General features: G+C 41.7%; 1 protein-coding gene across 1 annotated transcript in view; it reads left to right on the top strand.

The window, feature by feature from the left end:
* The window catches only part of METTL21C (methyltransferase 21C, AARS1 lysine), a 124324-nt gene extending 119401 nt beyond the window's left edge, over window positions 1-4923 (top strand). Inside the window, exon 4 of the mRNA XM_069637050.1 lies at window positions 4392-4923. Within this exon, the coding sequence (XP_069493151.1) occupies window positions 4392-4813 (422 nt within the window). The 3' untranslated portion in view covers window positions 4814-4923. The remainder of the gene's footprint in view (window positions 1-4391) is intronic.
* Window positions 4924-15386: the final 10463 nt, after the last annotated feature.

Raw genomic sequence — 15386 nt, 5'->3', positions numbered from 1 at the left:
ACCTGGTTGGACACAGAAGGAAGAGCACTCCTGGTCTCCGGAGCAATCAACAATACACAAATCACATTTGCAACCATCTACGCACCCAACCAAGGCCAGAAAAGATTTCTACAAAGAACCACAGAGCGAATAATTGGCCTGGCACAAGGACACCTGGTGCTAGGTGGAGACTTCAACACCTGGATGAACACGGCCTTAGACCGACAAACTAAAACTCCCTCACAGTATGACCCCCGAGTGGAAGAGAAAGCAGAGGTGAACATAGCCCTCGAACTACACAGCCTAAGAGACAGTTGGAGATATCTTCGCCTTCAAGACAAAGGCTTTACCTTTTACTCTGCTCCACATGGCATCCTCACAATAATCGATTACATCTTTATCTCTGCAGACCTACTAGACATATTAAGCAGCTCCACCATCCACCCAATCGTGTGGACTGACCCTGGTATGGTCATGCTCGACCTACAATGGGAAGGACTATCACCTCAAAATTCAAAATGGAGATGCAATGAATCACTGTGGAAAGACCCAGTCTTCAAACAAGAACTAGAAAACGAGATCAACCTGTTTTTTATAACCAATGACACAGGAGATGTCAACAAAGAAACAGTATGGGAGGAAGCCAATGTCACATGGAATGGCATTCTCATCAGAGAAGGAGCCCAAAAAAAGAGGGAAAGGTCAATCATAGAAAAAGGACTGAGAGCAAAAATCGGTGCCACAGAGAAACTTGCCCACTCCATGCCCGAAGACAGGCAGAAACATCTTTCGGAGGCCAAAAGCTTAATAGACAAACTAAGAACAATTGAAGAAGGAAATAGTACAAAACTACAATTCCTAAAAAAGAAATTTTATGAAAAAGGTGACAAAGCCGACGCCATCCTAGCTGCACAGTTACGTAAACAACGTACCGAACGTTGGATTATCGAAATAAAGAGACTGGACACCAACCGCATAAACGCCACAGTCGAGGGAATACAAGAAGAATTTGCCCCTTCTGTGAGGACCTATACACCAACGGTGAGACGACACCTATTAAAAACATCGATACATACATTGCAGAATCGCACCTACTATCTCTTTCCAAAGTGGAGACAGAGACCCTCAAAGTACCAATCACAGGAGAAGAAGTTAAACAGGCCATCGGGCACCTTAAACTAGGAAAAGCCCCCGGTGACGACAGGTACACCCCCGGATTCTTTAAAACATTCTCCTCACTCCTCATCCCCTTCCTAACAACGCTCTTCAACAGCATCTTGGAAACCGGTAAAGCACCCACATTGTTCACTCAGGCCCTTCTCATGGTCATACCCAAAGAAGGCAGGGACCCAAACAATGCGGCTCATACCGCCCGATATCATCGATGCGAAGATATATGCCAGAGTAATTGCTGCAAGACTAGAGAAACACCTACCAAGACTAATACACCCCGACCAAGTGGGTTTCATAATGGGACGACAGGGAGCGGACACAATGAGAAAAACACTCCATTTGATGAATGAGGTGCACAAAAAAGAGGGGGACTACACACCCCTCTCATTAGATGCTAAAAAAGCATTAGACAAGGTGGCCTTGGGCTTCCTGGACAGGGTGCTTGTAAAAATAGGATTGGGACCAAAACTCTGTCGAGGAATCAAAGTAATATACACCTCTCTGAGAACCTGCTTAGTGGTTAATGGAGGATACTGGAGATGGTTCGACCTCAAAAAAGGTACAAGGCAAGGTTGTCCGCTGTCCTCCATTCTCTTCGTTCTCTCACTGGAACCTCTAGCCCAATAATTGAGACAAGGAAGACGTGTGGAGGGAATCACGGTTGGAGGCCAAACATTCAAATTGGGACTTTATGCAGATGACATACATAACAAACCCCTTAACCTCGATCCAAGCAGCAATAGAAATAATATAAGCATATGGCCGCCTAGCTGGACTTAAAATAAACACTGGAAAATCGACTATCCTTCCCATAGACAAGAGCAAAGAGAGGGAAGTCGCAAGATTCGCACCCCTAGGGATGAAAATGAGTCTGGACACATTACGATACCTAGGCATCAATGTTACCCGGAACCTCAAAGACCTTTATGAATCGACCCCCCCCCCCCCCTGATGTCGGCAAATTAAAACGGACCTTAAGGGATGGGACAAACACACAATCTCGTGGATGGGGCGACACAAGGCCGTTAAGATGGTAATCCTCCCCAAACTTCTGTACTTATTTTAAATGCTCCCCGTTGTACCTGATGTCTTCTTCGTGACGACCAAACATTCACTATCACGCTTCCTATGGCAAAATGAAAAGCAAGAGTTCCCCATGCACTACTTCAGCTCCGGAAAAACAGTGGAGGAGTCGCACTCCCGGACGTACACCTGTACTATAAAGCCGCCCAGCTGAGAATCCTAATTCCACATCTCAGGCAAAGAAAAGACCTACACTGAGTGGACCTAGATAATCACCACCGTCATCTGTAGGAGATCAAAATTATCCAAAAGAATACACAACCACTTCATACTTGGAACCTTATGGAACGTGTGGAAACAGAGAAAGGGGATGAAAGGAATTATAACATGGCCATCCCTGTTAGGGCACCTATGGGTCCCAGGGATTCGGGATGCCATTCCAGAACCAGAACGATTCCAGACCTGGCATGAAGCGGGATTGGAAAGAGCGGGTCAACTATGGAAAGGGGGAATCTATCTCACCATACAAGAACTCGAAGAGGCATTTGGTCTGGGTCCACTCCCAGTCCTCTTGTACCTATGACTCAAAGGGATTATGACGAATGACTGATGGAAAGACAAACTACAAAGAGAACTCACCCCATTTGAAAGAATTCTAGACACGGGCGCAGGCACCAGATGTACATGGCCTTAGTAGAAGTAAAGAACTCCTCAGCCAACGTCTTGAGAACAAAATGGGAAACCGACCTAGGACGAGAACTACCCTCAAACATCTGGTGCCAAATTTGTGGAAGAACTGCACAAACATCTATTGCATCCCAGTACAAGCTCCATGGCATCAAACTGCTCTACAGATGGCAATACGGCCCTGCCAGGCTCGCAAAAATGTACCAAAGTGCAAACCATTATTGCTGGCGTGGATATGGAATGAAAGCCAACTACTGGCACATGTTGTTCAACACTACTGGGATGAAGTCTTTATCTGGATCAAGGAGCTAGATGGCATAACCAGGGAGAAAGTCTCACGCCTAATACTTTTTGGGCTGGAAGAACGAGATGATACAGTCACCAAATTACCAAAAACGACTCACGGATTACTCCTAGCTACCAGAGCTTGCCTCACCACCTTCTGGAAAAGGAACTCCCTCCCAAGAAAAGCTGAATGGATCAATGTAGCACGGAACTTGTACCATATGGACATTGTGACTGCGGCCCTTCATGAGGATTGCAGCTCTATTGACATAGCTTGGACCGAGTTCTGCACTAAATATGTCAAAACATGAAATGTGTGCAACACCGTCACTACCCAATAGACCTTTATGCCGCTTTCGAGATAAATTGTATCACAGCCAAAACCACATATACACAACACCTACGCAATGTGATGTGCACCTCCTTTTCTGGTGACTGTCCCACAAAGTGTCAGACATCTGGACCTTCAGTGGTAAAAACAAAAGCGGGGGGGTGGGAAATTCATGGTTAAAGACGGAAAGTTTTACGTTAATGACTACCAAAACATGTTCATTGTTCATAGATAATCGTAAAACGATATTAATATCTTTTGTCACCAACTTTAACTTTTAAATGACTGTTTTTAATGTTTGCTGTACACCCCAAAAATCAATAAAACTTTAAATCTAAACCAAAAAAAAAAGTCTTTAAAAAATAAATTATTATGCTCAAAATTTGATTCTATCATGCCTATGATGATGAGAATCTAAAATCAGTTTCGTCAGAGGAGTACCGTCTATAAAATTTCTGCAAAAGAAAGAGGCAGGGGGCTTTGTCATAGTTATCACTTATAATAATGAAAACCAAAGAAATCCTAACGATCATGGGTGGGCCTGTACTTGTGAAATTAACATGCATTCTCACTGTGAGCTAATTCAAAAAATAAAATTTCAACACTAACCGCCTACTACTCTAACCCTACTTGTTCATATACTTAGATATGTATATGTATTTGCAATTGGTCAATGCGATCAAAAGTGCATCAACAAAATGCAGACTTTAAAATGAGTCTTTTACAAAACGTATTATGCTCAAAATTTGATTTTATCATGCTTATGTCGACGAGAATCTAAAATAAGTTTTGTCAAAGAGGAGTACGGTCTAATAAAATATCTACAAAAGTCGTAATGGACAGGAGAACAGAGATTTTAAGAGATAAATAAATGTGTGTGTCCAGGCTGAACATCTTCTCTTCTCCTATTTAGGGGCATATGTCACAGCCACAGACATGTCAGATGTGCTTGGGAATATGAGCTACAACCTTCTGAAGAATACACGGAATCTACGAGTACACAAGCCCGAAGCGAGAGAGCTTGTGTGGGGAAGTGACCTGACGCAAACATTCCCAAGATCCTCATGTCGGTATGACTTTATTTTGGCCGCAGACGTCGTCTACCACCATTCCTTCCTGGACGAGTTGCTGACTACCATGGAGTATTTGTGCCAACCAGGGACTGTCCTGCTGTGGGCCAATAAATTCCGAATGAACTCAGATTTCGAGTTTTTGGACAAATTTACCTGTGCATTTGATACAACACTGCTGGCCGAATTTCCAAGCCTGGAGGTGAAGGTGTTCAGGGCAACAGCAAAAGGTGAAAGCCCTGAAAAGAAAAAGAATGGACATTAGGATAATCCTCACAAATCCAGATAGATAAAAGATGCTGGGTACATGATCAATTGCAATAAGTGACTATATTTTCCTAAAAGAGATTTTCCCTCACAAGACATGAAAAACAAAGGACAAAGCAACATTATGCCATAGCAGATATGAGGGTTTCATTATAGAAGTGTCAGTATGACTATTGATGGTGATAATTATTGTAGGCAGTAAAATGCCCCCCACTACAGAAGAAGGAACTAGCCCCCTACTGGTATAATTCACCCTGCCGGGCTATTTCTAGTGGTGGTTAAGTGCTGATGATAACTGCATTACTACTGCCAATCACCTCATGTGAACAAACTGATGTAACAAAACATTGGAAATTGCTTCCCAACATAAGATCACCACTAAGCTTATCCTTAAAATAGTAAAACCCATAATCAGCTGCTGAAATCTGAAGCATTTTTTAAAATTACTACTATTAATTGTATTGGTTTAAATAAACCTTTACAAAACAACAAGAATATAAGAAAACTTTACATTCACATACAACAAATAAAGGCATTGTTGTACACATTGCACATAGATTTTGCCAATGACCACAGACTTAAAACTAAATCGGCTTTAACACTGACACAACAGCCTAGAACCAGACTTAAAATACATACATACTTCAGGTCATTAAAATTAAGACATGTATTCAAGAGTTCAGAAAAATGAAATAGAGATACATGAGATATAATCAAATAGATCAGATTAATCAGGGCAACCCAGCAAAATCGTCCTAAGCCTCTACCTAAAATAACTTCATTTAAAAAAGTGTACATACATTTACTAGAAATCTCAATACTGCCAAGTTCAGGGGGAATGATTTACTGTGCAGGATCGGCCACCACAATTGTTCCAGGCAAATACGATTAAAATTGGGCACACATTTCAAACAAATGGGCTAACCTTTGAACTCTCAAAGCAGAGCATGTCAAAAGAAAATGGTGGAGTGGTCCTTTAGCATCCGTAAGTCTACAAAAAAGGCAGTCTGAGGAAACTGCCCTCTCTCCCCCCTCTTATAGCAAGGATTTAAAAACAAATGTTTTAATTTGTTTTAGCTTGTAAACCAGCTTTTCAAATATTTAACATAAAAATGTACATGTTAATACATAATTTACAAAACATGTTCAATCCTTCACAAGCCTATAGCACAATTAATTAAGAAAACCTTACATATTTTTACACAAATTACAATTATATCTTCCAAAAAGGAAAAAGAGAAAAGACATTTCTAAAAAAAACAAGAACACTAGAACATGAAAAAGGCACTCTCTTTTTCTTATTTGTCTTAATTCATTCTAAATTATTGTCCAAACTCTTAATGAAATGGAGAGAAGAAGTACATTTACAATAGTAGACCCTGTTTTCGCTCACGGGTTCTTTAGTTCTAGTAAGTTCAAGGATTGCATATAATCTACCAGAGCTACATTTATTACTGGTCTATGGCTGTCACACAGGGCCCTTCACAATTTGTCTGGATCAAATATTTGGTTCTCCCTAAAAAAAATTCTGAAAAAACGCAATACTTGGGTTAATCAGGTCTGAACATTCCACTGTCAAATGCCTAATTGTCTCTGGCTCAGTTGTAAGACTACAGTATTGACAAACACTGGTATGACTAATTCGCTGCATGTTTAAAACCTTGCTTGTGTACAATAAATTCAGCCTTAGTCTCATCAATAAGTTTCTTCTTCTAGGATCAAGAAATCTAATTGGATATGGTTCCGGTATATTGAGTTTTTTTGTCCCAAATCATGATCTCTGAATAATCGCAATTTACAGCATCTTTCCCTGGTTTGAATCCAATCGCTCAGCCAAAGCTTTTTTTTAGCTCGGTTCGGGTTTTCAATCAGCAGGCTCTCCATAATAGCCTCGCTCTCCATAATAGCCTGTATTTTTGTTCTCCACATTTTTATCTTGACATGTTCAGTTGGCAATACATATTTAGATACAGTATTCATAACTGATTTTTTTTTCCAGCCATTAAATATTTTCTATACAAAGATAGTAGCCTCCAAATGTATACTGCATATAATGAGACTAAGCCAAGCTCATGGTGTATTGCACAGATGTGAGCTGTTTGAGGCAAACCCAAAACTGCTCACCAAAAGGCGCCCTCCATTTTCTGCCAAGAAAAGTTCTGGTTGCCATTACCTCATTTCAGCTCCGTACACAAGGGTGGGAGCCACTTTTTGCTTTAAAAAAACTAAGGCTGGTAGATAGGAACACTTGCCATACTTGGCCTGTATAATCCGGACCTGTAATATACCTGTTTTCAACTACAACTTTAAGTCCTGATGAAAAGGCTTATCATTGACACCAGAACTAAATGCTATACCCAAATACTTTTATTCCTGCACAACCTCCAATTTGATACCTTGCAAGAACCAAGTGGTAGATCTGCTAGTTCGCTTCGAGGTACAGTCTACCACCATGATCTTACACTTATCCCTGTTGATTCTCAAAGAATTCCTTTTAACATAGTCCTCGAGCTGCAAGAGGACGGCGCAAAAGCCCCTGGGTGTTTTTGCCAACAACACAAAGTCATCAGGGTAGAACAACCAGGGCACTGCGCGCCCCCCTATCCTGGTCGCATCAGACAGAACATTATCAAACTCGTGGAATACATCGGCCACAAAGAAGTAAAAAAGGGTACATGCCAACAGGCACCCTTGCTTTAAACCCCTGAATGTTTAAATTGGCTCTGAAATGTTGCCATCCAGGGATAAGCGCAGTAGTATAGTAGTATTCGTGTGAAGTTCATTGATCCAGAATACTAGATTTTCCGGGCAAGAGGCTATCCTTAATTTCTCTATGAGCAACTCTCTGCTAATAGAGTCAAAAGCCACCGCAAAGTCGATATATGCCATGTACAGTGGCTTCTTTTTCTGTAACTCCTGTAATTTGACTACCTGCAGGACGTGCAGATTTATAGATGGCCCAATTCCAGGCATAAAACCATTCTGGTTTGGATCTCGAAGGCTAGCTTCGTCTAACCATTTGTTAATCTCTCTTAAGATCAGTCTAGCGAAAAGGTTCCAACAGGGTAATAGGTCTATAATTACCAGGTTGGGAGCGGTCACCTTTCTTATAAATTGGAAGAACGATTGATTTCCTCCATAATGTGGCAATTTATTTGTTCTAACTGCCTGCCCAAAAATAACGAACAGGATTTTAGCCCATGATATCGAGTGCTTTTTGATAACAAAATTGGAAAGGTCATCAGGGCACGAGAAGTGCTAAGGGCACGAGAAGTGCTAAGCCTAGAGATATAAAAATGAATGTCCTCCATAATCAAATTATAGATAGCAAGTCCGGATACTGCCACGCACTTCCAAAACCAGTGTCAAAGGGGCTACAGCGTAAAGTGTCTTATAAAAAGATACCCACACTTCTTCTCAGACCGGATTTATTTGAGAAACCAGGTTTTCCTGCCCGTGTACATTATTTAAAAGCCCCCATATCCGAGCAGAACTTTTAGAGGCCAAAGTCTCCAGCATGCATTCGGCGTCCCACTGCAAAGTGAATGCTCGCCTTGCTTTTAGCCAATTTTTAAAACAACATTTGATTGATCTTAATTTTCCCAATTTAAGTATAGCTGGTAACAGACTAGCCTTTCTTTTTTCCGCCCACTAGGCAGCTTTCCTTTGTGCCACCTCGGGATCAAATGTGTGCAAAGAAAGCAAGAAACCCAGATTATAAAGCTCGATCCTTGCTTGCCACAGAGCATTTCTAACAAAGGCTGATCTCATCCATGACTTGACCACAGACAGATCTTTGTCATGCAAGAATTCAATTTGCTCTATGCCGGTCGTGTAAAGGTCCTTGAGGGCAGGAATTTCAGAAAGAATGTTCATCACTGACTGCCTGTTTAGATCGTATGTCGGAAACGGGTGAGAGCGACATTGCAAGATTAAATGAGTTAAATTCTGTCGATCGCTTGCAGGTCTAAGATTTTGTTTCTGCTCAGCGCCTGAGAGCTTCGGCCGCTGTATACCTAAACTCCTACTGCCTTGCTGTATCAGAGGTTGTTTACCTCGCATATTGGGCTCATCGGATCATTGTGAATTAAAAAGTAAGCGTTGCAATGAATGATCAATCCCGTTAAACTCTCCAGAGTCATGATTTTGTCTTTACTCGCCCAAGGTACTTCTTCTTTCGATATTTGTAAGTTTACAGGCAGAATGGGGGGAGCATTTGTAACTAAGGGCATTTTGGTACAGGATAAAGTTTGGGGAGCTAAGATCAGAGCGGCATTAGTAGGTTGCTGTCTTTTGAGGTTCACTCAGGAGAACCAAGGTGTCCAATGGCTCGTATGGCAAAATCTGGCTCCTGGGTTGGTTTCTGGAAGTGCCTACAGACCTCAGCAAATTAGACTTCCAATATGTATTAGCAATAGCAACTCTTGCAAAGCCCGCTGCTGTTTTTGGCAAAACCAATTTTTGTATGAAATGGCTTGTTCCTGTGATTTTTTTTTTCCTGCACTCACTTTCATATTTTTAGACTTTTTCTGTTGCTGAGGAGTAGTAACCGTATTCATTTTGGCATCGAAAATATTATAGTGAGGAGGGATTACCCAATCACTATTCTCCTTTTCCTGAGAGCATCCCCTTTTAGGTTAATAAGCGAAATTTCAGCTTCTTTTTTTCACGCATGGCTGGCCATGCTGACAATTAGGCTCCTGTGCTTTATTAGCAGCTCCTTTATTATCTCCAGTGTTTCTAGTCTTCTTCTGGGCTTACAAAGTCACAGGCCTTAAACTCTTGGGTTTTGCCTGATTCAAAGCTTGTAAAAATTGGGATTGTTGGGTGGAAGAAAATCTATTAGCAAAACCTCCGGGCTGGAGACACTCAAAGCTACTGAGGTATAAGCCTGGGAAAAAAGTAGATCTTCCGTCTGAACCGGAGCATGGCAGACAGAAGGCTGCACATCTTTATCCTTTGCTAAAATGATCAGTAATGTATGTTGGGCATTTATTTTAGTATCAAGGGTTTCAAATAATCTAGTGAGTGAGAAGAGCGCTGCTTTCATCGATTGAAGGGACGTTTCCACTCCCACCACATATTCCCCCCCTCGTTCAAGCCAGTTCCCCCTTTGTCACCAGGTTACGTCTTGGTGTAGGCTGCGTGAAGGACAGAGACAGAACAGATGAATTTTGGGCCGTGGGGGAGAGCATAACTGGCGATTGGGACAAATCATTATTCTGCAGATTTATAGCTGCATGAATTATTGGATCAGTCTGTATTTTGCCCAATTTGTCCTTGTCCTTTTGACCCAACCCCAAAGTGGTCACCCGGACGCTACTTTGTAGAACAGTTGGCCCTTTGTGTTCAATCGAGGCCCTCCTCTCATCAGTGTTCCCTTCATTCGCTAGAATCTCTAACTGCACAGGCACCCCCGCAGAGTCCCCCCTCTCTCCCTCTTTAGATGCCGCTATAGGAAGAAAGGGTGTAAGTGATAGTACTCCTGCTTGGAGTAGTGAATCAGTGTTCGTGTCTGTCAAATGTATACTCTCCCCGGGTGTGCTTGTATTGGTACGTCTGGCCACTACCAATTGGTTTGTTGAAGCCGGTATAAGCAGAACCCTGTGCTTAATGATTTTAGAATCTACAGCACAGAATGTCCTAATGTCTGCCGTGAGGGAAGCCGGGTTGGCATTTAAAGCTGTTTTATTGCTACGAGCAAGATGGATAGCTTTTGTTGAAGATTTTGGTGTTAGCAGCGCAGTGGCTGCATGCACTGCTATTTTGTTAGCAGCTGGCATGCCGTTGTCAAAGAACAGGACATCCACCACTTCAAATGTATCAGAAATTCTAAAAATAGATTCTCTATTGGATTCTATAAATGCCAGCTCCAGAGATGGCTGCTTAACGGCTGAGCTCCTGTGCCTACTGCTGTGGATATTATCCCTCCTTAATAATGGCTGAAGATTCATGCTCTGTTGGGACTATCCAACCTGCCAAGAGACAGAAAGGTGGAGAAGAGAAGAGAGATGATAAACTTCTGGACCTGCTTACCAAGGTGACAGCAGAGACAGCAGATATTAAGGCAAAGCTGATTAGTGCTGAAGAAAGGTACCTGGATCTTACTACTAAAGTGGTGTCTGTGGAGGAACACCTCAATACAGTTGATGATAGTACCTTGCGGCTTGCAGATCTAGAGATCGAGAATGAGAGACTGACCCTCAAGCTTTCAGAGCAAGAACATTTTTCTAGGAGGAATAATGTGAGGATTGCCGGATTTCCCAAAAAAGTTGAGCGTGGGAACCCTATGTCCTTTCTAGAAAAAGCCTTGACCTCCATGCTTAAATTAGATTCTAAAATACCTCTTGAAATCGAGAGAGCACATAGATCACAGGGCCAAAAACCAGCACTGGGGCAGCGACCCAGACACTTTATTGTTCTTAAGATTCCCCACCAGATAGCTAATCCTCATGAAATCCTATGAAATTGGTGATCTAGTCTGCGGAGGGAACAAAATAATGTTTTTTGCTGAACCTGAGCAAAGATGTAATGGAAAAAAGGAAATCCTTTAATGCTGCCAAAGAGAAGGCAAGAAACAAACCTTTGAAATATTACATGATTTATCCAGCTATTTTGCGAATTATTGTGGAGGGCCAGTTACATTCATTCACTGAGCAGAAACAAGCTGAAGCCTTCTTGACAGACCTGGACAATGAACCAATGGAGGCAGCATCAGTGTCCCAAAAGTCAGCACAGCAGAAGAAGAAATAAGATAAATAAGTCTTTTGAGGTGATTCATACTTGGTTTTACTTATTTTTATTCTTGATCCATTCATTTGGTTTTAACTTGTTGGTATCTTCGTTAATCCGTTAATTTAAACAGTTACAGTTATCATTTGTTTTGGTTTGAATCGGGCGGTGTTTATATGAGAAAGGCACCTACATCTTTAAACTTGGCCTCACCAACGTAATTACGAACAGCATTTTCGCATCCTGGTCAGCAAAAAACATTATTTTGTTCCCTCCGCAGATTAGATCACCAATTTCACAGGATTTCATGAGGATTAGCTCTCTGGTGGGGAATCTTAAGAACAATAAAGTGTCTGGGTCGCTCCCCAGTGCTGGTTTTTGGCCCTGTGATCTATGTGCTCTCTCGATTTCAAGAGGTATTTTAGAATCTAATTTAAGCATGGAGGTGAAGGCTTTTTCTAGAAAGGACATAGGGTTCCCACGCTCAACTTTTTCGGGAAATCCGGCAATCCTCACATTATTCCTCCTAGAAAAATGTTCTTGCTCTGAAAGCTTGAGGGTCAGTCTCTCATTCTCGATCTCTAGATCTGCAATTTGAAATTACGGTGAAATTACGTACTTATGAACGACAGTGATGACTTCCGTGCTCGAAGCTGTGGCGCAATCAAGTCGCAGACAGCTTTTTATGGAGGAGTGTCGGGAGTTGGAATTTTCACTACTACCGGTCCGTATGGAAGCAGTTCTAAGAAGGGACAGCGCATTATGGGAAATGTTGCTGGAAGGGAAACTCTCTGCTCGAAGGCCCGGACTTGGAAGCGGGCGGGAAAATATGTGTAATTGTGACTGTGTGTTGACGAAATGGGACAGCCTGTATCTGGTCAGAGCCTCATGTGGAACAGAAGGCAACTTAGGTTGGGGCTGATCCGCGTTGTTACCTCTGCTAATTCCACCGCGTTATACATTCAAGACATTGGGCCTCATTCCGAGGTTGGAGGTAAGGGTTAACGGTCACCGTTAATGGCAACGGTGACCGTTAACACTTACCACCATATTCCGAGTTCCCTTTTGCGGGTTGGCATTTAACGCCTGCTTTTAGCAGGCGTTAAAAATCCAACCCACAAAGGGACCTTGGAGTAAATTACGGCACCGTAATTTACGGTGCCGTAATTTACTCCTTCCCCATTCCCATTGAGCCCTATGGGGGCAGGAATGGGGATGGGGAACCGGTACGGTGAATGGGGAATTACCGGTCCCTCCAACCTTGGAATGGACCGGTAATTACTCCATTCACCATGCCGGATTTCCATGGAGTAAATAGCTCCATGGTTGCTTACCATGGTGCTATTTACTCCATGGATAGCGCCAGCCTCGGAATGAGGCCCATTGTGAGGAGTATTGTTGGTTCGTGGTCTCCCTCACACTTATGGAGCTGTTTGGTGCATTAGTTTTGGAGGCCATCACTTGTTTCTTCATGTTGTCATAGGTGACCTTCCTGCTTGCAGTATTTCATATTCGTTACCTGATTAACGATGCTTTGTGCGAAACGTTTCGATTGAACATCGACTACATGCATACATACGCATGTGGCTTACCATACAATCCATCGACCACTATGGAGCATAGTCATTGCTTATGATGGCTTACATACTTCGATCAACAGATAGACAGTGACATCAATAACTAAACAAACTACCTGGATGGTCGGGTTAAAGTAAATTATTTTGCGGAAAACGTCCCAAAGGGAGATAACTAAACATTATCCCTCGTTCTCTACAGATTTGAACATTTTCTACGATATAGTCATGCACATGCTTTTTTGTAACCTGTCCTGTATTTACTAGCTCTACCACATTGTGATTTAACGAGGCAGTGTGGCTCACTTTTTAGATTCTGATGTTCACAACCTATCTGTGCTATGCACTGTGTGTAGCAACTGCTTTGAGTTTGTGATGGATGGATTTCTGTGATGGGATGAAATGCGAATATTGCCCTGAGTTGGGTGAATGTTAGGCATGAGTGACAATTTGTTGATGTTCTTTTCCCGGACAATTCAGCTTGATTTCTCATTATTAGGACTGTCTATATATTATATGTAAGTTGCTTGCTGCTCTTCCTTATTGACCTGGAGATTCCACCACATGCTTTGGTCTGGTTGTGTAAACTATCTATGTGTCTCAGGGTGCTTGTGCTCTGCTGAAGTATTTTGTGGCTCTTGGGGGGGGGCACATCCATTTCCATCAGTATATAATTCAATTATGTTTATCTGTTAGGCCCTTAGTCATGCATACTTTTTTTAGATATTCTTGCATACACCAGTTACACCAGTACCAAAAGCATTTGTTTTTATTCCCTTTGGGATTAATTTTTGAACCGAGATGGGTAATGTGGGTTATGTATGTAATAAGGTATTGGATGGGCCATTGTTTTGAACTGATTGGGGGAATTTTTTTTATCAATACTATGTCCATGCAAAATATGTGGTTGTGCCCATAGTTATGGGCAAACCATTTATTTACCAAATTACGCATGCCCTTTTGTAGATCTCCACAGGTTGCTTCACTACTTATTTAGCCTGGTTGGCTCTTTGATCCACATTGCTGGGGATAGCTTAACATTCTTGGTTGTTTATGATAGCGATCTGTTAGTAGCAATGCAATCCAGAATATAGATTGGATATCGCTGCGACCATATAGTGTTCGTTTGCTTGTAATTCTATATCATATGTCGTTTTTATTTTTTTATTCTGCTTTACCTCGTGTTATGGAAGGTAGGAGGGATTGAACATAACTGTCATAATGAGGGCATGGGTTTCTGAGTGGTATAGTTAAGAATAAGTTTAGCTATGTAAATAATAAAACTTCTATTTAGCCTGACTTTCGTAAGACTCTTTTCAATCAAAGCTATTGTATGTTTTTGTGTAGTGTCTTTATGTTTGTCTTTGTCGGGGAGGTTATGATATATTGTGCTCTGGCTTTATTTGTTACCATTTCCTTTATGTGTATGCATTTATTACTTGATGAGATTAATCCTGTCACGAGGGTGGTGTACCAAAGTCGAAATTTTAAAGCTTGGCTTTGTAAGATGCAATGGGGTTGTTAACATTGCGAACATGGAATGTGAAAGGTTTGAATTGTCCAGTAAAAAGGAAGAAGTTGTTGTCTAGGCTTTGGAGAAAGAGAATTTGTGTGATTTTTTTTTTTATTACAGGAAACACATTTTGCGGAAGTTACCGGGAGTCTCCTCGCTGACTCAAAATACTCGAGAATATGGCTAAACAGTTTTTCCTCTAAATCAAGATGTGTTGGTATTTTAATTTGGAGAGGGTTGGTGGTATGTGTAGATAAAGTGGCTATGGATGACGAGGGTCGTATTAGTTTAGTTGATTTGAAATATGAGGACAAACTTATCACCATAGGCTCTATTTATGGCCCATGTGTTGGTGGGGGAAACCTTTCTGACTCCCTAACCAACCTCCTGCGTGATATGGGGGGAGTTGATTATCTTAGGAGGGGGCTTCAATTGCATTTTAGATTTTAAATTGGATAGATCCTCGACATGTCCTTTCATAGGACAGAAATCAAGCAGAGAATTTCGAGAGTTCATGGAAGTATTTCATTTGGTTGATGCTTGGTGAAATTTACATATGGGAAGAGGGGTTTCTCGTTTTAATCCTCGGTTCACGACTCTCTTTCCAGAATCGACTATGTGCTTGTCTCTGATAAATTAGCTGAAAAGGTTGTTGAGGCAAATATTCGTGAACAGCATCTCTCAGATCACTCGATTGTTGAAATTAAACTGCATTTTGGTCTGAGTAGCAAAGGTTTTTGTAGGTGAAGACT

Source organism: Ambystoma mexicanum, chromosome 7p, assembly GCF_040938575.1.
Source record: "Ambystoma mexicanum isolate Mex_15411 chromosome 7p, UKY_AmexF1_1, whole genome shotgun sequence".
NCBI classification, from domain to species: Eukaryota; Metazoa; Chordata; class Amphibia; order Caudata; family Ambystomatidae; genus Ambystoma; species Ambystoma mexicanum.
The sequence above is the reverse complement of the archived record's forward strand: the minus strand, read 5'-3'. Positions and strand labels throughout refer to the sequence as shown.